Raw genomic sequence first — 19,714 nt, 5'->3', positions numbered from 1 at the left:
AACGCTGTAAAACAAATTTCTTGTTTTTACTTGACAACACCATCCATGGCTGGAGCCTGTCCCGGCTGCCGCAGGGCGAGAGGCGGGGTGCACCTGGACGGGTAACCAGGCTGTAAGGGGGCTAACACAGAGACAGACGACCATTCACTCACACAGTCCACGTAGAATCACCAGGTATCCGAAACCCTTTGGATTGTGGGAGGAAGCCGGAGTACCTGGAGATAACCTCCGCACAGAAAAGCCACATCTTAAATATTATGATTACACTAACTGAAATTCAAAATAAAAATCACATATATTCTAATACTATTAGTAATTTGTAAGAACAGCACCGCAGGTTGTAGGTTTTGTGAGATGTAATTAGTGTAATTTAACGTATTTAAATGGGTTTCTTCGCTCTGGTTGTTTGCTTTAACTACAGCTGTGAGTGTATCAGTTACACAGTTACTCACACCGTTCATGTTACTGGCGTTTCTCGTGTTTGCGTTGATGCTCTTATTGTGAAAAGCTCAAACCGGATGCATTTCTCGGCCGTTGCTCGCTTGTAGTGGCGGTATGAAAAATGGCCATCGTCAGATTCGGTGAACTATCGGAGCCTTTTCCCTTAAACGGTCCTTCTCATTAACAAAGCGGGACAGCGAGCAATGCGAGTCGGAGCGGCGGCCGGCCCAAACCGGAGCTAGCCGGCGGTAGTTAGCGTGTTCCCCGGCCGGTGGAGCGGCTCTGTGTCCGGCTGAAGCAGATGGGAGCCGCGGTGAAATCAAGCAAAAGGCGGAAGACTGCGTATCAACAGACAAGGCTACAGCTAACTGTTCGCTCCGACATGCAGGAAAACGGAAACCGACTGTGCAGGTAAACACACCCGGGCTCTCAGCAGGCTGCTAGCGGTGTCAGCTGAAGTCTGCTGCCAGCAGCGGAGCGTCGGCTAACACAGCGCGGAGCGGCGGGGCTAGCTAACGTTAGCGGGAGGATGTTCATAGAGGACAAGGGAGATATTCGTGGAGCTCTAACATGTTTGCGTGTGTGCTGGGCAGGAAGTACACCGAGTACGAACCGAGCCCCCACACCGCCGAGGCAAGGTACTGAGAGCAAGAGTAATGCAATCAGTGTTGAGCAGAAGTATCAGAAGTACCTTCCCTGCAGGAAATGTATCTCTGACTGAAGTAGTACTGGTAACGGTTAGTAAACCGGTCCCCAAACTAAGGCCTGGGCCCCTCTGAAGGGTCACCAGGGATCATACGATGATTAATAAGAAAACAAAGGAGGACTCTGGACTAATCAATGATCCTGATCTGAAGCTATCAGCTGTTTACAGCTGTTTCAAAGGAACAGAGCACACAGCAGATTATTGGAAAGCACAGACTTAATTAAGTAGAGGCTACAGTCAAAGTAGGGCAGCAACAAGTGCAAATATTTACCTCAGAAATGCAGTACAGCAGCAGTATAAGATTAGGATATACTGCAGTAAAGGTTTATTTAGGTCTGCCACTGTACCAGACGTATCTCCAGGGTGCACAGTAGCAAAGTTACACTGGCTTTGTTGGAAAACTGTTTTCATTCTTTTATATCGCCCTGTCGTCTCACAGTGAGCTGTAGGGTTAGTGATCAGAGTTGTTACTCATGGAAAGGATCCTGTGATCATCCCCCACACTGGCACTATTTTAATTATTATGTTGTTGTTGTTTTGTTTACAGTATTTAAAATCATGTCTGGTTTTCTAAATACTCTGCATTATTGCCCCTAAATCCACGGCTCAAAGGAAAATGAAATCTTTAGGGTCACCATGTTTCTGCCCAAATAAAGTCAGGCAGCTAGGAGCCTGACATAAACAAACAGAAGAAGAAGCCATCAGCTGACACTGACTCAGGCTCCTCCCCTTTCAGCGATGTTGGTAAACAACTAATTAAACCAAAACTGGGATTATTGGCAACTTCTGATTTTATTAACAGTTAATAAACAAAACTGCAGAAAGCAGCTGAGGAGACAGACCCAACCAAGACGGCTTCAACACCTCTGGGTTTGTTTGTGTGTGTGTGTGTGTGTGTGTGTGGGGGGGGGGGGGGGGGTAATTAAGTGGTAATAGAAACACGGTCAGTAACACCTGATATGTAATATGACAGAGTAATGATAAAGACTTTAGGATGAAGTTAAATTTATCATGGAAAGGATCATGCATCAAAGCTGCCTGTAGCCGTAGTTATGAAGGATTATGTGACTAAACTATTTAACTCTCATACATTTGCTGTTTATGCCCAAAATATTGGTTTAAGTAATTATTGCTGTCATCAGTGTAAACTAAAGCCTCATTGGATGATTTAATCCAGCAGTTTGGAAAGTTGGACAGACGATGTCAGCGTAGGCTGGCCGTACTTTTCACCATAGCTTACAGGACAACGTGCTGCCCTCTGGTGGCGTCTTCCTGCCCTGCAACTCCGAGCAACAGAAAGATTATTTGTTGTTGTTTTTTGTGTGTGTCTGATTTTCTGTATCCTCTGAGAATCAGACTGATTTCTGCGGCGTGACACTGTTTGTGTTGCCCTCGTTGTCCTGTGGCTACCACGAGCAGTTGGTCTAATTAACTAGTCAGAGCTGCGGAATAACGAGCTGTCCCCTCCATCTTTGCTGTAAAAGGACATTTTTATTGCATGATGTGTAAACAAATGGATCGTTGAGTTTACGATACTGAGCAGAAACTGTGGTTTGTTTCTGGTCGTGATCAAGCAATCATAGGATGGATTCACTGATGGTGCTGGAACAGTTTAATAACTGTGATTTGATCAGCATGAACCTGTTTCAGCATTTACAGCATAATAACTGCACAGTTCATTTAAAAACATGTGACATCACTGTATACAAAGCCTCTGACAGACAAGAGCGCTGAAGGAGGGTGAAGGTGGAGCGACCCGTACGTGATAATTTAACTGCTGATGTGTGATCTTAAAGAACAGGTGGCGTGATCGTGGGGATTTTTCTGTGAGTAATGATGCATTTCTGTGCCACAGGGTTTAAAGACAGCGAAGGGAGCATTTCGACTGGTGACCTCCTCCTTTATGGAGCCACGACAGGACGGCTTGAACTGAGTCGGCTCCAACACTCGGCTAAACGCGGCGCTCACCCAAACTCAGGATGGCGAGCAGGAGGAAGTCCACCATCCCCTGCATGGTTCCTCCCCGAGAAACTGTGGACTCAGACCAGGAGATGGAGGATGTAACGGGCGCGGCGGATCCAGAGGACAGCAACGGCGCGGCGACTGTCTCCTCGGAGGCTTCTGGCCTGCTGGAGGAGCGAGGAGAGGAGGCCGACGGCAGGCGTGACGCCGCGGTGTCGGACCCCTACCTGGACTCGAATGCAGCGGAGGGAGGCTACGAGTGCAAATACTGCAGCTTCCAGACGTCGGAGCTCAACCTGTTCACCATGCACGTGGACACGGAGCATCCCGACGTCGTCCTCAACACCTCCTATGTCTGCATGGAGTGTGACTACCACACCAAGAGGTACCACGCGCACACCACCTGACAGGAAGTGTGTTTATTTAAAAAGAAGTATGAAAGATTAAGAGCCAAAACAGTCCAGATCCAGGCCCTGAAGGCAGGTTAGAGTGACTGATAACACCAAACACACCAACACGTGTCAAAGTTCATCATCTTCAGACAGAAAAACACCATCAGAGCGATTATGGCTCCACTCGTCCATTTTTAATGTTTCATTTTTAAACCTCCTGTAAATGCACAGCATCATTCCTCGTCCCAGCAAGCAGAAGGAAACAAAACTTTCATTCGCTTACTTAAAAAAAACCACACAAACAGCAGAAAGAGCAATTTTTAATCTCAATAAAGAGACAATTAAAAAAATCACTATTTTAATCCCTAATTTCAGGGCAGAAAACTGCTACTCAATGATTTTTACGCCGAGTGTCAGGATGTAAAAATGATCTGTAACTGAGCATCAGCACTGTGGACTTTATCATAGTTTGAGTTCTAAATCTCCTTTTTTTGCGTTATTTACCCATGATCCTCTGCTTCCAGCTACGACACGCTGCTGGCCCACAACGCTCGGCTGCACCCGGGCGAGGACAACTTCACGCGGACGATGGTGAAGCGCAACAACGAGACCATCTTCCAGCAGACGGTGAACGACCTGACCTTCGACGGCAGCTTCGTCAAAGTGGAGGAGGACGAGGCGGAGGAGACGGCGCGCAGAGGCATCGCCTTCAGCAAGACGCCCATCATGAGGAACAAGAGCCGAGCTGAGCCCAAGAAGTTCACCGCCGCGCACAAGATGGCCGTCGACGATGTCATCAAAGTGGAAAGCGACGACGAGGATGACGACAAGGAGCCGCCCGCGCTGTCGCCCGCACCGACGGCCCCCGCTGCCGTCGCCCCTCGCCTCATCCCCGTCACCGCGCCGCTGCAGGTCCAGGCCGTGCCGCAGAGCATCGTGGTGAACAGCCCCAACGTGCTGCAGATTAAAGGCGGGGCTTCCCCCGCTGGTGGCGGCGTGCTGCCTCCGGGGACGCTGGCGCAGGTTCTGTCAGCCTTGCAGAGCCAGCAGAACAGCACGCAGACGCAGCTCCTCATCCCCATCAGCAGCATCCCCACCTACAACGCAGCCATGGACAACAACGTCCTGCTGGTCAGCGCCTACAACAGGTAAGCACACCTGAGATACACCTGAGGGGCGCCGCACACGTGTAACCGCCCACTGATTTTAGCTTTTTGTATATTTTATCACTGTCAGACAGTTGGCTCGCTCTTATTTTGAAAGGCCAGCTGTCGCTCATGCTTTATCTTATTTTACTGCACTTTTCTTTGCACCTGATGATATGAAAAAGCAGCCGACCTGCCCGGTTACTACACCCGCATTTACTGCATCAGTCACAGCTGGATGGAGGCTGGGTGGTAGCACAGACGGGTGGAGGTTACTGCTACTGCTACTGTTTCCCGGTGTGTAATCCTGCTGCCGTTTCAGTGTGTGTGCTTTTTGTGTCGCAGGTTTCCGTATCCCTCGGTGTCGGAGATCGTGGGCCTGTCGTCGCAGACCAAGTTCAGCGAGGAGCAGATCAAAGTCTGGTTTTCTGCTCAGAGGCTTAAACACGGAGTCAGCTGGACGCCGGAGGAGGTCGGTGCTTCAGCAGACGCTCACACACACACGCAGACTGAGCGGCTGATGTTGTTCTGGTTACCACGCGAGAGTCTAATTTGATCAAACATCCTGAGTTTGTGTGTGAGCAGCCTGACGAGTCTCAGCAGGTCCCACAGCTCTGAAAGGCCAGCAGAGGCTGTTCAGCAGTTTGTTTCAACATGTCGCTGATGCTGCATCTCCAGGTCCATCTGCAGTCAGCATCAGCGACATGTTTCCTTCAGAGTTTACAGATAAATCCTGGCAAAAGGAAGAATCTGCTCCTATGTCAGATTTACTCTCAGAGAAAAACATCAGGAAACATTATTGTGCTGTTGAGTGTCACAGAGCATCAGAGTATCACACTGTGTGAGTAGAAACTACATCATTAACTTTTATTTTTAAAAACTTCTTCCTGGGTCATTAAAAAAAGTGCTTGACCACAAACGTGGTCCAGTTTTTAAGAACTGCGGTTAATTAGTGTTTATTATCTGCTGCCAGACTCGTCAGGTCGCTTTATAAAACAGGTTTTTACAGGCCGTCACCGCCTCACTGATCACGTGACTCCCGGTCAGATGTTGTTGTGGCTGATGATGATGATTGTCGTTGTTCAGTTTCTTGACAGGAAGTCGTTCTGGTTGTTTCGTGGATGTAGAATAAGTCTGTTGCTCTGAGGAAGCCTGAGGCAGGAACTTGAGCAGTTCTGAGAAACATCTTCACTGCAGCATCTAAACAATAACTCCCATAACTTCAATAACTTTTGAAAGTCGGTGATGTCACACCTTACCTTTGACCTTCTGCTGCTCCTCTCTGCAGGTGGAGGAGGCGCGGAGGAAGAAGTTTAACGGCACAGTGCAGACCGTGCCTCAGACCATCACCGTCATCCCCGCTAACATCGCCGCCACCACGAACGGCCTGCAGAACATCTTCCAGACATGTCAGATCGTCGGTCAGCCGGGCCTCGTCCTCACTCAGGTGGCCGGGAACAGCGGCGCGGTCCCCGTCGCCTCTCCCATCACGCTGACGGTCGCAGGCGTCCCCGGCAGCCAGCCCAAAGCCGCCGAGCCGTCCACGTCCGAATCGAATGCCGAGATGTCGTCTTCGTCGGCCGGCGTGTCGCTCGGTCTGGACTCGACCACAAGCAAGCCGAAGAAGTCCAAAGAGCAGCTGGCAGAGCTGAAGGCGAGCTACAGCCGGCGGCAGTTCGCCACCGAGGCGGAGATCTCGCGCCTCATGCAGGTCACCAAACTCTCCAAGCGAGCGATAAAGAAGTGGTTCAGTGACACGCGCTACAACCAGAGGAACTCCAAGGACCACCACAGCCTGCTGCTGACGCAGGCCACGCCTGGCAGAGCCGCGGCCGGCGGCGGCCGTGGAGGAAGGAGCAGCGGCGGTGGCATCAGCATCAACGATAGCAACAACAGCGATAACACCTCCACCATCGTCATCGACTCCAGCGATGACGCCAGCGACTCCTCGCCGACCTCGGCCGGCGCTCCGGGCTCAGCCGGGTCCTCCAGCGACCTCCGCATCAAATTCCGCCACGCCTTCCCCGACTTCACGCCGCAGAAGTTCAAGGAAAAGACTCCGGAGCAGCTGCTCGTGCTGGAGGCCAGCTTCCAGAAGTCGGACACGCCCTCAGACGAGGAGCTGAGCCGGCTGCGTGCGGAGACGAAGCTGACGAGGCGCGAGGTAGACGCCTGGTTCACGGAGAGGAGGAAAATGCCGTCGGCGGGTCAGTCGAAGGACAGCGACGCAGAGGGGGACGACGAGAAGGCGAAACCGGCCACCGCGCCTTCGTCCTCGGCTCAGGAACGACAGGGCACGCCGCCCATCAGCAGGAAGTTGGTGAAGAAGACGCCGGAGCAGCTACACATCCTGAAGAAGGCCTTCGTCCACTCGCAGTGGCCGACGCCCGAGGAGTACGACCAGATGGCGAAGGAGAGCGGGCTGCCGAGGACGTACATCGTAAACTGGTTCGGAGACACGCGCTACGCCTGCAAGAACAGCAACCTGAAGTGGTACTACCTCTACCAGAGCGGGAAGGTGCGCACGCAGGAAACCTTTTTTGTGATGTAACACAAACGCCACGCTTCATCTCCTGGTAACATCTGACGTTTTTTTTTTTTCTTGTTCCAGGTGGACGAGGCGTTGAACGGCGGCGCAAAGAGCCAGAAGAAGTCAAGGAAGCGTTTCCGTGGTTGGTCCAGGAGGACGCGCCGGCCGTATCCCTGCAAGCGCTCTCCACAGGGCGGCGACGGTGCCATCAAGGTGCGTTTTTAGAAAAAAAAGAAAGAAATTCCTACTTGGCTGGCCATCATTTGGCGAGAGGCGGTACAACAGCCTGTCTCTGAGCAGCTGGAGAACTCGAGTATTCAGCTGGATTTTAGGAGGTCGTCTGCCAACCAGGTCGCTGGTTCGATCCCCGGATCCTCCACATTTCACAGTCCAGCCTCTCCTGGACTCATTGTGTAGCAGATGTGGGGATTGTAAATGACTGACTGAAGGTGATCTTTGTTCCTCCTGCAGGTGAAGTCCGGTAAGGCTTTTCTGAAGGAGTACTACCTCAAGCACCGAGCCCTGAGCGAGAAGGACCTGGACGAGCTGGTGGCCAAGTCCAGCATGAGCTACGAGCAGGTCAGAGACTGGTTCTCCGAGACCGCCAGGAGGGCGGAGGAGGGCACGGAGCTCTTCAGTGACGAGGAGGCGGAGGGGGAGGAAGAGGACGAGGAGGAGGAAGAGGAGGAGGAGGCGACGGCAGAGCACGCAGACAGCGAGGGAGAGATGGAGGTGAAAGAACAAGGAGAGGAGGCATCGGACGACGACTGCGTGGAGGAAGACGAGAAGGACGCAGAAGAGGAGGAGGAGGATGAAGAGATCCAGGAGGGATCTGAAGGTTTCAGCCAATCACAGCCTCAGGCAGAAGAGCAGACATGAGCAGACAGGTGAGGAATGTTTTCAGTTTTATTCATTTTTTATGTCCAGAGATTCAGCAGAAACTAAAACCAGGAAAATTACCGCACAGTTTGCAGACGCGTGAGTCGACGAGCAGGTAGAAGCAGTTTCTGTTTCATGAAACCTTTTGTTCTTCACTCAAAGTCGACCCAACTAAAGATTAGAAACATATAAGAACCACAGCCTGTCAGCACAGGAGGAGCTGCCTGATATTACAGCTCCTGATTGGTTGAATCTGCTCTCTGCAGGGACATGTGCTGCAGTTCTGCTTCTACCAGCTTTGCCTCCTGACTTCAAATAGACTGAACTTTATTCATATAATAGTCGTTAACAGGAGACAGAGTACATGACCCGGTCTTTAACACTGCAGCTGTGCCACAGTTTTGATGTTTGCTCCACTTTGCAGTGGTTGTTCAGGTGATTTCCATGTTTCTGTGATTTAGTGAAGTTTGATTTCAGCACGGTCAGTGTGCACAGCGCTGACCCTCCTGTGGGTCCCTGTAGTCTGCTGGACCTCAGTTCCTCAGATCTGGCTGAGGAACTGAGATCCAGTGCACCGTAGGCACGTCCATGATTCTGATTGGTCAGATGCTGCTTGGTCTCGGGTGAAGGTGCTATTAGCCATCTCACCAAACCCGGGGCTGACTTCCTGAGTCACCTCCATGTGACACTGTTGGGTTAGAAGGACCCGGATAACGAGATGAATCCTGAATGAACCGGCGTGTTTCTCCGTAGTTACCTGCCTCTCTTCTCCTCACCTGTCCTTCCCCAGGTTTATCGTTGCTCCCCCCGCGCAGAGATGACAGAGGACGTGGTGTTTCTCAGTTGGTGGTTCGGGACCCAAAGATGGCCGCGGGAAGCTCAGATGGACATTTGCTTGTCGAGCGGTGGGATGGAGCCTCGGAGGCTTTGGGTCGCGGTGCAGCTGAGAATCGCCGCGATGGAGGACGGAGCGTGTGGATTTAGTCTGCCGGGGACCGAAGGGCGCTGCGATTCAGCTCTGCTCCTGTACAAACGACAAGCTTTTACTCTGACAGCGACTCGGCTTTTACTCAGATTTTCATACAGAACTAAATAAAATCAGCGTTTGTATAAAGACAGAAGTCCAGGACATTTCTCAGAGGTCAGACCTCGCATGGTTTTCTCTTTATTAAAAGGACTTTTTTCAGAATAACGGAGGAACTGCCGGACGTTTTTTCCGGAGGAATCGTCCTCCGGCCCGGAAACACTCGGCTCCTCTGAAGACGAGGTTTTTAAAACCGCTCCGATAAGTCGGATCAGTGCCATTCTGTTTCTACGATTGTTTAAATAAAAACAAACACAGCGCTGGAAAGAGACCCACAGCAGACTTTACACTTTTTGTATTTTTCCAGGTGATTTCTTAAAGTCTGAACAACGTAAACATATAATGGAGGCTGAATCCATTTTTGTTTTCAGGCGTTCGGGTTCAGTTTCAACATCATTTCAGTTTGAACCAAAACAACCAGGACGGAGAACACGTGGCGCACCGTTAACGGGAAAATCCACTTTAAAACTCGTGGTCGGTTTTACCCTCTGCAGGGTAACCACAGACGCCTCGACATAAACAAACAGATTTTTGATTCTCACGGTTGTTTACTCGTCTGTGCCGATGGAAACCTTTAACCGCTGGTTTGAATTTAAGCTTCTAATCAAACTACCTGCATCACGACTGCACCGCTCACACCACCTGCATCCACGGACGGTGTTCGACGGATGCTGGCCCAGAGGGTTCCAGCTTCAGGTGGGTCTCGCTCATAGATCCCAGGATGCTGGAGGAGCGATCCCGTTTGATCCTGGTCACAGAGCGCTGCTCCAGCTCGTCATCCTGTGGTGGGGGTGGGGCGGCTCGTTGTTGGTGCCTGCAGGGCTGCAGTGCAAGCTCGGTTTGTTCCCTTAAGTGGGCGGAAGATCTGGGCTGAGCGATGGCCTCCACCTCGCATTGGGTTGGTCTTCAGCCGCAGGTCAGCTGGGTCCAGAATCAGCCCCTCTGTGGTTCTCAGACATTCCCGACACTCCGGGCTGGGAGTGAGAAGCCGCTCCGAGTGGAGGAGTTTGTCTGCAGGAAAGTGACAGCTTGTCTTTCAGTTTTCCAGATGCTCTGCATTCCCTGACCCCTGCTGATGGGCTGCGAGTGGTGACCGCAGGTCGGTCGCCTCCTGACCGCCCTGAAAGAAGCCAGCCGAGGTGGCTCAGACTCCGGAACACCTATCAGAGGTGTGTCCAACCAGGAGGAGATCCCAGGGCTGACCAGGACACACTGGAGAGGTAACAGGTAAACAGCTGTGATCCGGCTCAGCGCTCGGACAGAACAGGGACATCACCGGACGCGTCAGAGAGCAAAAACTAAAAGTTCGGATGAAAGTGGATTTTTCCTTTAACGCTGTGCGGACACCGACTCGCTGCTCGGATTATTTTTTCTGGGTCTTTTTAAAAAATAATCTGAACTTTACAAACCGATGAAGTTGAGAGACGTTTGAACCCGAGCGCCTCCTTCTCGTCTCCTCGTCCAAAAAGCAAACACACACAGGCAGGTGCGCTCTACTTCAGGAAACAGGCAACTTTACCTCAGTCGGTTAAGCTACAAACTCGGCAAGATTGTGACATTTACACTCGACGACAGGTTTCTCTTTTACTGTATGCATGAAAATAATCATGTCTTTCAGACGGCGTTCACCACCAAAGTCAGTGAATCGCTTCAAAGAGGAACAGCAGAAGAAGACATAGTTATTACTGCGTTTATTAGCTCAAATACGGGTGAACTAGTTAAACGAGATCTTTCAGGTTTCCTCGAATTAAAGACGATATTTTAGGGACAATAAACCACCAGGCTCAGTTCTTACGGGAGCTTTTTAACTTTTCATATGGGGGAAAAAAAAGCTTTTATTTTGCTTTTCTGTGCTCTTCCTGTGGTGAGGGAACCTCGTAGGTCTCTGATAGGATATGCAACCATCAAGGAACAATCAGCAGGTGGAGGTGGGCAGTAAAATCTTTTCTGTAATCTTTCAACCACTCGTCCTCTTCTTCTTTAAATCGCTTTAATAGTCGACGGTTTTTAGTAGTTAATTTATTTATTATATCTGGACTTTCATGGATCTTTTTTTGTCTGCAAGCAAAAAATAAAAGTGAAAAAACGAGTTTGTTTTCCTGTTTTATGTTTGTGTGAACGCGTTTTATCCTCATGTTCCAAATACAGTCGAGTCTTTGTAAAATCAGGATTTTACAAAGACTCTGAACAAACTTATAAAGATGTAAACGATCAAAAAGATGTCTTGAGTAAATAAAACTGTGACAGCGTGTTGGTGTTACTGAAGGTTAAAAAAACGGCAAATTTAGCGGAAACAAGGAATAAAAAAGGAAAAACACTCGGAAATTTAAGAACATCTCAGAAAGATGTGAGGGTCCTGGATGCTCACGTTTACAGTGCTGACAGCATCTTACTGCACTTTTAGTTTTTAGTGTAGTTTTATTTAACTGCATTTTCAGATATTGTTCTCAAATGATGTCTGAAACTGTAACTGCTGTAATTTACCTTTAAATTTAAAAAAGTAGCTTTTCTCCATAAATTCTTCAAACATTTGATGTTTTTTGTTTTTTAGAAATCATTTACAATAAATCGCAGACTCCGGTCTTTCAGCGTCTTTACTCCGGCCCGCGGGTCACCTCGGTGTCTCGGGCGTAGCGTTGGCTCCTCGGCCTGATGAGGACATAAAGACCCCAAAATAAAGACGAAAGCTACATTGTGACGTCATGTTTTTATCAGATGTTAAAACTAAGACTTGTTGTAACATTTAAAGACACACACAGCTTTGTTGTGTTTATCTCCTCTGTCTCATAACCACTAAAAAACAAACTTTCTGGGTTTGGGTGTTTTTACACCGGCTCCCAGGGTTCATTTCAAACCGCACTGGTGCTTATGAAGGTCCTTCGTGGCCTCGCTGATGTCACCGTAATGCACCAGCTGGAGGCTGAAACCTGAAGGCGGGGCTGTTGGAGGTGGAGCCCCCGAGGCTCAGGACCGACCTGCCCGAGGGACGTCGAGGCGTCGCTCCCTGAAAGGCGTTCTGATCTTATTTCAGGTTTTTTTCTTTAGTTTTGTTCTGCTGTGAAACAGGAAGGAGTCGGTGAGCTGAAGCCTGCAGACGTGAACCGCGGGCTGAGCGGCTCAGGTTTATCAGACCACCTTTAATGAAACATCCTCTAAACTCTGCACATCTGAATGTGTTTCCACCAATCAGCAGTAACATGTGAGGCTGCTGGATTTCTCTTAAATTCCTGAAACCACCAGCAGGTGTCGCACTGGCACCGGTGCAGGCGTGCTGCTGTGACAGCTCAGTGACTGATGTAGAGATTTCAGCAGGACAACACTGAGGCGTTCATTTCAGATTAACGGCGTGCTCGTCGGCCCTGGATATGAGTCTCACCTGACCCCCTCCTCAGAGTCAGCTGATTTTTTTTTTTTTTTTTTTTTTTTTTTAGTTTTCTGACAATTCGCTGAAAGAAACCTTTTATAAACTACTGTGGAGTCACATGATGCAGCACCTTTCCTGGTGCTTGTAGCTGCTGTGGTCTGAAGCTGATTCTTGATGCCGTGCGCTCCAGCGTTACAGACGCTCCTCCAAACTGGTGCTTTTTAATGTTCATGAGGTTCGGACAGATCCAAACTGGCACAGGCTGAAGTGTGCTGGTGGCCACCGGTGGGTTTTTGGTGTTTCCCAGTGTTACCAGCTGGAGATGACTGGAGCTTTATGACGTGGTGTGTTGTCCTTTTGGAAGCAGCCGGGCAGTGTTTCCCGGTGGTCTGTGTCCAGTTTTGTTGAGTCTGTATGAGCTGTAGCCTCAGTTTCCTGCTCTGAGCCGACAGGAGCGTCGCCGGTGTGGTCTTCTGCTGCTGTAGCTCATCCGCTTCCATATTGGACACGTGGTGCATGGAGAGATGCTCTTGTGCAGGCCTCAGTTGTAACGAGTCTGTCTCCTCTGACCTCGATAAGACAGATATGACGCTTACTGGATATTGTACACTCTAATCCCAGTAAATGAGTTGCTCTCATGTGATTGGCTGATTAGATATCTGTGTTGACAGTCGGTTAAGTGACCGGTGCGAGCACACGTGTATATTTACTTTGAGCTTTACGATGTCTGCGTCTGTCTGCGTCTAAAAGGCTTCATTTCCAGCGTTCTCTGATTGTTCCTTCTTTAACTTGCGGCGCTGTTTTCCCTCCTCGCTGAACCGCCTCAATCATTCGAGGTATTCAGCGCTGCCACCGAAAACACCGCCACCATAGAAACCATCAGCACCATAGAAACCAGCCGAACCAGTCCTGGGAACATGCTGTTCTTCTCCAGATATTCAAACCACTGTATTCTCCTCCACATCTTCGCTTTAACCCTCATCGCTCGGCTTTTCAGCGCCTTTCAGAAAACATCTTTGCTTACACTCGGTCCGGGTTTGGTGTGAATTTGTGCCACATTTTTGGGAGCCATGATGGGGCATTTTGGCTATTTGGTTAAAGGGGGGCTTGTCCTCGCGCTGCCGCTGCTTTCCAGCAGATGGCGGTGTGAGCTCAGCCACCCGCCCCTCTCTAAGCTCTACTGTAAATCATGTAAAGCTGGCTGGGTTGGGTAATACACCATTTGTTCACAGATCTGGGTTTTATCCAGCCTTCCTGGAAGTTCACTGGCTCCGTTTCCCTCTCTCCTTAATTTCCCAGATTTTTTTGGCCTCTGTTTTTAACTCGAGCTTCGGGGAGAAAAGGCTGATTCATGTCCTGCCTTCACAGCGCCGAGCTCGGCCCCATTTTGTGGCGTCGGGTCTCCCTCAAAAACACCAGTTACATGCCGCACATGGTCTGGCAGAGGCCTCGGTGAAAACACGAGCCGACCGCCGAGGAGGAACCTCGCAGGGAGATAAAAGTTCACTCGGAGCGGGAAGAGTTAACCTACAGGAGACCCGTCTGAACCAGGGGTGGGACCTGCTCCCCTCCTAATCGGGGCAGAGAGAAAGGGATGAAGGGGGAGGAGGAAGGGGGCAGTGGGAGGAGGAGGGGCGAGGAAGAGAAAATTGGAGTCGACGCGAGTGGTGTGACGGGCCGAGCAGAGGCCGTGTGAGGACAGCCGAGAACCCTTTCACTACTGACCTACTTCCACACACGTGTTTGAATCTATAGCGCCGCCGACGGGGCTAAACCTCCCGTTTAATGCTCTGCTCACACGCTCCGTCTCTGGAGCACACTCTGAAAAACACCGGTCCTGCTTCCCACCGCGTTAGCTTCACACACGAGCACATAGAAGCACAGGAGAGCGTGCAGGGCCCTTTTAGAGCCGAGGCTTTCTGAGGCTGACAGCCTCCGCAGAGGAAGCCAAGCAGGCATTAAAAGTTAGCTGAATTCATTATGAACAGCTCCTGTTTGCACTGCAGCAAACACACAACTCCCACCAATGAGTGCAACACTAACGGAGACGCACACGCATGTCAGCTCTCAGCACAATCATCATGGGTGTCTGTAGGCGGTCATCACTGCTACTGGGGTCATTAGTACAAAAAAAGTAATCTATTACTACTAGTACTTTTATCAAAAGTAATTCATCATCTACCGAATGTAGTTTGTTACTTTTACTCAGTACTTTTGTGTTCAAACTTTCCTTTTTGCTAAAGCATATAGTTAGGGCTGGACCAGGTGACCCTGAATCCTCCCTTAGTTATGCTGCAATAGGTGTAGGCTGCTGGGGGATTCCCATGATGCACTGGGTGTTTCTTCTTCTCTCACTATGTGTTTATACACCTCTCTGTATGTAATCATTACAGCATGTCTTTGTCCTGCCTCCCTCCCCTCACCCCATCTAGTCACAGCTGGAGATTTGTTCCTGTTAAAAGGGAGTTTTTCCTTCCTACTGTTGCCAAGTGCTTCCTCACTTTGTATGAAGAACCTCGAGGTGACTTTATCTCTAAGCCTCTGGTGCGTTGCAGTCGCTCAGTTGTACTGATGCTCGTGTCACGTGCTCTTGTAGTAATTTTGGAAGGCCGGCCATTCATTGGGCGACGTTCTAAGTTTTGTCCATGTGTGGATGACGGCTCTCGCATCAGCTGATCGGAGCAGAAGTGCGCATGCAGAAAGAGACCCGGTGTGCAGATAACTGAAGAGCTTTGTGACTCATTACATTTTTCAGTAATACAGTAATGTAATGTGATTACAGTAATGTGTTACTTTGGAACATGTTACACCAAACATGTTTGCTGTCATGTTTGACAGAGTTTGGACCTCGGAAACGGTTTCCTGATGATTTTATGTGTAAATCACTCGGTGTCCTCAGCCTGCTCAGCCACGTCCTCTGCTCTGGACACAAACCGCTAAAGTTCTTTCCTCGGCTCTCCGGAGGATAAATCCCCGCGTTTATTTTATGGTGAAAGTCAGAAACCAACGGCTGCTTATTGGTGAGCATTCTGTCAGTCAGAAGTCGTCAGCCAATGAGGATGCAGTGTGCCTCGGAGTGCAGTCAGACCAAAAGGGCCAAAGTGCAGGTGTGAGCAGGTGACATCACTGCGGCTCCGTGGTTACGGGGAAACCTCTGAGAGGAAACGGCGAGTGGAAAATGCCCCTGACGTGGCATTCCCGTCAGCTTCGTGTGCCGGTGTGAGGATGGTTACCGTTTCCGCACGTGGGAGGTTTCAGTGACATTCAGCTCATGTTAGCATGAAATCATGTGACGGCGTCAGAAAGGCTGTTTTGGTCGCAGGTTTGGGTTTAATGAAGTTGCAGATCACAAAAACACTTCATGTATATATCAGAGTTCGGGAACCCTCGGGTCCCTTACTGAACCCTTCATGAGAGCATTTTTAGAGTGCAGGCGTCCCGCTCGTGTTCCTCTGCTTTTTTTCCCCTCGCTTTCTTTTTTCAGCCGATTACGCAGCAAAGAGCGAGCGAGCATGAGGAGATATAGAGTAAGAGAGAGGGGGAGGGGGTGAAGCTGTCTGGTGCTGATGTGGGTCATTCTGAGGACATCTCTCCTCGCTTTACCCCGTCGCTCTCTCCATCGCTCTTCCTATACCCCTCCACAGACCCCTCCCATCGCGGCTTGTGCCCGCGGTCGCTGCCTGCTCGCTGCATCGCCCTACATATCCACACGCCTGGCTGCTGACTGGCTGCACGCAAACGCATCGCTCGGCCCCGGCAGCTTATTCATCCGTTCATTCGTTCGTGCGTCTGCTCGTTTGTATCGTGAGGACGAGATGGATCCCAACTGTGCGTCTGTCAGAGAGGAGCTGAAAAACGAGGCCGCGTGCCGACACGCCGTAGATCCACATGTAACGCAGCAAACAGCTCGAGGCGCCGACCCGACCTCCACAAACTCTGCAGATCCAAATCTGTAGGAGCGACCAGAGCAGTCCAGACCCAACGAGACCCGACGGGTCAGAGAGGACCGGCGGTGCTTTTCTCATCTCGTCATATTGATGTTCCTACGATAACAACACCAAGGAGAGTGTCCGCAGACGGGCCGGGGGGGAAACAGTCAAATACAGGCCAGTGCGACCCCCTCGGCCTCCCGGCAGAACAAACTGATGATCACCAGGTCACCGACCCGCTGACCCTCGTGTTACTGTTTCAATCATTTCTCTCTCACAAACTTCAAAGTCCTCTGAGGTTTTAGCTTCACCTAGCTTCAAATATAAAGAGAAATATTTTCACCTACACACGGCAGCTTGTAGAGGGTAGAGCAGCCGCTTGATTTGAAACAACAGATTTAGTCTCCACATTCTGTTTGGCCTTTTTCAGCTTATTTGACAGACACAGTGAAGGAAGGACAGGAGAGCAGGTGCAGGGAGAGAAGGGGGAAGACATGCGGCAAAGGACTCGAACCCAGGCCGGCCTCTGTCAGCCGTACGGCATGTGGTCGCCCGCCCAACGCACTGAGCTAAACCTGCGCCAGTCTCCACATTTAAGCTTTATTCTCCGACCAAACAGTGTTTTTGTTCTTAATACTCTTTCGAACATATCCGATATGACACCAAAGTAAAGGCTGACTCGTTATATTTAGACTGTTCGGTCTTTAAAGCGGTGGTTTGGTTTTATGGCCTTTTGATTTTATTAATTTTCCCCCCAAAATAAAAGTTGAGGCCTAAACTTTGTCCAAAGTCAATAAAGGAACAAATTTCAGCCTAAAGGTCGAGGAACGAGTCCCACCCCTGCCCTCCTGTAATGTCCTCAGCATCTACACATAACCACTGTGAAAACTTTAACTGGAGTTCCTCTAAACTCTCTCTGAGGAGAAGGCGGGGGCAGGGGGAGGGGTTTGTTTCCATGAACATGTGCATGTCGATGACCTCATGCGACCCGCTGACCTCGGAGTGTAACTTAGCCTCCCTCTGCTGCGTCTGTGTGCGTGATACGTACGACGACTCTGAGTCCAGGTGGCAGCTGTCCTGTATTTATTCTTCATTCTAAGCTGTCAGTCTATTTTTTCAGTGGCGATCTCTCATAAACACAGAAGTCATTATTCATGCTAACACGCTGGCTGGCAACCTGCTAACAGTCATCACACCTCTCATTATATCCATTCAATCAGAAAAAAGGGAAAAACAGCACAAACGAGACAGCGTTTCTCTCCACAGTACGACTCTCCACTCCTCTAACTGTCAGAGCTCCTCCCCCTCCTCCCCCATAATCCCTCCAACATGAGAATAAATAATTCACCGCTGTCGGCTCGCAGACGCGTCACTGCAGCTTTTTGTGTTTTCTCCTCCCTGGATTTCAGAAGTTTACAGCCTGCACGTGCGAGCCGAGCGCTGAGCCTTTAAATACGACATCAGAAGGAACGCTGCTTAAAATTCATCCAGGATTTTCCTTCAATTACACATAATTTAATTATACATCATTTTTTTCAATAGGAACACACGATAACAACTCATTAAACCGCAGTCATAAAAGGAGGGGATCGCTATCTGTCCGGCACACTGCACTTCATTTACTGGCAGCTCTTATCAGGGTCCCTACAAGTGTTTTAATAATATTGATAAGGACTATAAGTAGCCCCTAAAAGCAAACAAGTCCATTCTCTCTGATGATTATGTTCAGACCCGGCAAACGTCGATCCTATCTTCCATGTTAGAGCTCCGCAGACAAACAGAGATCCGGTCACATTCGTTTTCTTAACTGCACATCTGGCTCAGGGCCGCTGGGGGGGTGGAGCCCGGTAAAGGCTTGATTAACTAGGCTCCACCCACTGCTGGTGATTCATGGGTGATTCAAGTTGACCAAACAGTCACAAAGAGAACAAGCTAAGTCTAACAGTAAAGTCCAACGTGAAGATGCGATCCTTAGAAATGCGGTTCATTCAGACTATGATGCGTCTGAGGCTTGAAGCAGGTTAGAGAGACAAACCGTGCTGAGCAGAAACTTCAGCTTTAGATGGTGACCCTCGCAGTGGCTGTGACCTCGGTTTGGTCGCAGGTTTTTCAGCCCTGAGGATTTCCTCTGGATCTCCTGGATTCACAAACTTCTGACGACTCAAAAAATCTGAATCAGAAGACTTTATTTATCCCCAAGGGACAATTAACAAAAACAAAAAGCTGGAATTAGAAACAAAGCACCAAATTTCGACCCACCCGGATGTACTTCGAGGGCCTAAATAAATCCTGTCAGTAACTCTGAAAGTGTTTATAGCAGGCTTTGTTAAATATACCATAGTTATTTTAAAGGATAATCAGCTGATTCTGATTCAGACTCAAACATCTCAGATTTTCTTGGCTGAAGTCTGAGTCAGGTTTTAGACTTCCTGCCTTACTGGACCTTTCTTCCTACTTCCTGTGCTCATGTGTCGACATATTGTTTGGTTTTTTTAGGAACTGACAGTTGAAGTTGTGCCAATGCAGACGTGTAGACAGCTGCAGTGAACTTCTTAGAAGTTTATGTTAAGGGTTTTTTTTTTTTCCCAACAGAACAAAAACCTGTGAAACCTTTAAAACATCAAAGGGAAAAACAAACTGCACACCTGACCTGACCTGTTGCTTCAGGGTCCGTTTCTTATCCGTCTAACTGATGCAGACATGATCGCATTTCAGGTTTATGACGCTGACAGAGACGAGCAGAGAGGCGACGGCTGCGACAGTCCAGACACCGTGCAGACACCATTTAGATGCAGATAAAAAAAAATGGTGTTGTTCTTTTCTTTAAAAACAGGCTTCTGGTAACACCAGTCTGCATCTGATCACAGCCGCTTCATAACCACGTTAGTTACCAAATGTTTTTTGTATGAAACAAACACGAAACAGATAAACTGGACCTCTGTTCTCCATCTGCGGATCCGATTGTGCGGTCTGGTTTTGGGGTCATAACCCTCCAAACCTGCATTTAAACATGAAGGACATGCATGGATATTGACACCTTTTCTTCAGTGTAGGTTCACATCCATGACACACGTCTGGGTTTGGTGGGATTAGTGAGCACTGTCGGTGGTTTATATGTCTCCTCCAGCTTTGAATGAAAGAAAAACGTCTGAAATCGGGTTAAAAAGCAGCCGTTGTGCTGACCTTTAAAAATCTGAAAACTTTTTTGAACTTCTTAAAAACACCCTTCACTCATCAAAGCAGAGGGAACAGTTTGTATCCCGCCGCAGTGAAATATAGTCC

The 19,714-nt window shown here is 49.4% G+C and overlaps 1 protein-coding gene across 1 annotated transcript; it reads left to right on the top strand.

Moving 5' to 3' along the window:
- Nucleotides 1–348: 348 nt before the first annotated feature.
- LOC134619762 (zinc fingers and homeoboxes protein 1-like) lies at nt 349–11,198 on the top strand. Its single transcript, XM_063465594.1, has 8 exons — nt 349–852; nt 3,003–3,494; nt 4,026–4,649; nt 4,992–5,118; nt 5,935–7,164; nt 7,258–7,389; nt 7,648–8,063; nt 8,846–11,198. The coding sequence occupies exons 2-7, from the start codon at nt 3,127–3,129 to the stop codon at nt 8,053–8,055; spliced, it is 2,889 nt and encodes a 962-aa protein (XP_063321664.1). The 5' UTR covers nt 349–852; nt 3,003–3,126; the 3' UTR covers nt 8,056–8,063; nt 8,846–11,198.
- Nucleotides 11,199–19,714: the final 8,516 nt, after the last annotated feature.

This window comes from Pelmatolapia mariae, linkage group LG22, assembly GCF_036321145.2.
Source record: "Pelmatolapia mariae isolate MD_Pm_ZW linkage group LG22, Pm_UMD_F_2, whole genome shotgun sequence".
In the NCBI taxonomy this organism is placed as follows: domain Eukaryota; kingdom Metazoa; phylum Chordata; class Actinopteri; order Cichliformes; family Cichlidae; genus Pelmatolapia; species Pelmatolapia mariae.
The sequence above is the reverse complement of the archived record's forward strand: the minus strand, read 5'-3'. Positions and strand labels throughout refer to the sequence as shown.

What these genes read in the sequence shown, in the direction of transcription:
- LOC134619762 (XM_063465594.1), top strand. Translation starts at nt 3,127, where the DNA reads ATGGCGAGCAGGAGGAAGTCCACCATCCCCTGCATGGTTCCTCCCCGA. An exon ending in TGTGACTACCACACCAAGAG is followed by an intron (nt 3,495 to 4,025) that starts GTACCACGCGCA and finishes CTCTGCTTCCAG; the next exon opens with CTACGACACGCTGCTGGCCC. An exon ending in CTGGTCAGCGCCTACAACAG is followed by an intron (nt 4,650 to 4,991) that starts GTAAGCACACCT and finishes TTTGTGTCGCAG; the next exon opens with GTTTCCGTATCCCTCGGTGT.